Source organism: Muscardinus avellanarius (genome assembly GCF_963383645.1).
Source record: "Muscardinus avellanarius genome assembly, chromosome: 21".
Classification (NCBI taxonomy): Eukaryota; Metazoa; Chordata; class Mammalia; order Rodentia; family Gliridae; genus Muscardinus; species Muscardinus avellanarius.
The window spans coordinates 5,514,405-5,517,023 of record NC_137807.1 but is presented as its reverse complement, the minus strand read 5'-3'; the positions used below and the strand labels follow the sequence as shown (position 1 = coordinate 5,517,023).

The following is a 2,619-nucleotide window of genomic DNA, read 5'->3' as shown; positions in this document are numbered from 1 at the left end:
GGCCACTCTGCGCTCGGATACACTGGAAAGAAAAAAACAACACCCTGGCTTGAACATTTAAAAAAAAAATAACCCCGGTGGGGGCGAAGGAGGGGCCTCCGGAGGAGAGCAACCCCAAAGTCCGCGCGGTCCGGCCCCGGCGCAGCCATGGACCGCGGGGCGCAGGGCGCAGGGCGCCCCGGCCGCCCCAGCCCCTAGCCGCGCCGTTCGCCACCCAGCCGCCGGCCCTCCCGAGCTTGCCGAGCCGCTGCTCCACCTGGACCCGCTGGGCAGCGGAGGGTCTGCGCCCGGGGCCCCAGGATGTGCCCCTCGGACATGGGGACGCTGGGGCACCTTTGGTCTCCGGTGCTCATCAGCCTGGCCGCTCTCCTCTCCAAAGGTGAGGACGCCCCGCCCCCTCGGCCTGCCTGGGGCTAACTTTGTGCCTGTGTGGGTGTGTATGAGGCTGTGGGAGGGAGGGGGAGAGGAGAGAGGGGGGGGAGAGAGAGAGAGAGAGAGAGAGAGAGAGAGAGAGAGAGAGAGAGAGAGAGAGAGAAGAGAAGAGAAGAGAGATACAGTGCGCACTCGCTGCCCCTCCGCAGCAGGTGTGTGGGGGAGTGGAGTGCGGGGTAGGGGACCCTAGGTGAGGCTAAAGGAACCCTGCGCTCAGAAGGCGTCTGCAGTAAGCCAGGGGGTGTGAGCCCTTTGCTAGGGAAGGTGGGCAGCTGCTGGAGGCCTGAGCCACAGGTCAGGGACCGCGAGTGGACATGACCTGGAAGATTCCTGGAATAGACTTCCCTGCTGGCATCCACCTGTTTGGAAACGGTTTCAGAACAATCTCGTGGTGTGGGATGCCCCAGGGCCCGGTCAGCCCCAGGAAGTAGCTTTGAGTTCTTCTGAGCAAGTCCCTGCAGAGGCTCCGCATCTGGCCTGCCTGGCACCTCCCCTTGAGCTGTGCTGGGAGCAGGGCGTCCACAGGTGCACACCACGGCCACCCTGTAACTTGGGACCCGTCGCCGCCAGGCCTGGCCTGAAGGAAGACAGGGAGGGATACCCTGTCTGCCTGCTGCCCATCTGTCCACACCCCTTAGAAGCTGGAGGCCGTAATTCCCCTTGGAGAAATTGCCCGGTCCCTAGTCGGGTTGTTGAAGCGCCCACAGTTCTCTTCTTTGTCGGCTGGGAGTCTATATTTGGGGATGCTGTGCCCACCAAGCACCCCTTTCCTCCCGAGAAGTATCTCGGAACCAAGTGGCCGATTTTAAGCGCGTGCCGGGGAAACTCTGTAAGCAGATTTTTCTGTGATTATATTCAAGATGAAGTCTTGCAGAAACTTCCAAGCTGGTTATGCATGGAGTCTTTCAATTATCCCGATGTTCTGCTCCCAGGGTTCCTCCGGTGTTGTTGAGGTTCTGCGGCTTTGATTCTGATAACACATGTAGACAGTTCACTTGCTGGGCTTTGGTGCTGGTTCCTTTGGGGAGGAAAATTTTATGTCCACCCCCTTCTGTGTCTTTTCAAGTGCTGTTGGAATGGGCTCAGGTCTCCCAATGGCGATTGAGAACAATCCTGAGGGCCGGAGAGTCTTTGACGTGTGCTCTGCACAGGAGACCCGGGGAGAGGTTGGTGGATTCCGTGAAGCCAATCCGGGCAGACGAGAGGTTAACAGAGCCCCTTCCCCGCTGGCACCAGCCGCCCAGGCATGTTCTGACTGCTTGTGCTTTGGTTTCATAAAAGAGCAGGCTTCTCTGATTTGAGGCTGCAGTAACCACGCTTTATTAAGAAAGGGGCAGAGAGTTGCTTTGTAAATAGGACCTACCAGCCGGGTTTTCTCAGAACATCATTTTGTTACCGATTTATCAGACCAAGCAGCGCTGAAGGCAGCTGCACTTCCCTGGTACTTTTGAATTTTTCCAAGTGGAAACTTGGAACGTGTCTTCTAAGGATGTGCCCTCCATGGAGAAGTCTCTAAGTCTCTCTCTCCCTCCCTTCCTTCCTCCCTTCCTCCCTTCCTTCCTTCCTTCCTTCCTTCCTTCCTATTATACTGGGGATGGAACCCAGGGGCATTCTATCTCTGAGTTCTATTTTTTTTTTTTTTAATTTAGAAACTAGGTCTCTGTAAGTTGCTGACAGCCCCGCTAAGTTGCCAAGGTTGTCCTCAGACCTGCAATCCTCCAGTCTCAGCCTCTCAAGGACTAGGACTGCAGGGATGCAGTGCCAGGCATACTCTGGATGTCTCTTTTCTCAGTGGCCTCTAATCAGCAAGTGAGGGATACTAGAAACTCAGCCGATGGCGTGTTTTGTGTGTGGATGGTAGACGGGCCGCAGGCAGACTCCACACCGTGGGTAGTACCGCCCAGCACGTGATGGTGACTCATTGATTATGCAGCCTGCGCCGCAGAACACGGGGACATGAGTGTCCTCAGACCGTGTAGAGCGATGGCAGGACTTGCCTGCGCGGGGACCGTGGGCCCTTTGCAGCGGGTTCAGGCTACCCACTCTGGGAATCGGTGACCGCCTGATAGCCCCGGGCAGCCTGGCACCAAGCTTTGGCCACATGTAAAAGGATTTTAATCAGAAGCAAACACATACCCTCTAAAATGCCTGATTTTCTCGGGACTGAATGAAAAATAGAGATTGTTA

The 2,619-nt window shown here is 56.6% G+C and overlaps 1 protein-coding gene across 1 annotated transcript in view; it reads left to right on the top strand.

The window, feature by feature from the left end:
* Window positions 1-300: 300 nt before the first annotated feature.
* Window positions 301-2,619, top strand: part of TMEM132D (transmembrane protein 132D) — a gene marked incomplete at both ends in the record, with an annotated part of 513,762 nt that continues 511,443 nt past the window's right edge. The window contains one exon of the mRNA XM_080717677.1: window positions 301-379. Coding sequence (XP_080573803.1) covers window positions 301-379 — 79 coding nt within the window. The remainder of the gene's footprint in view (window positions 380-2,619) is intronic.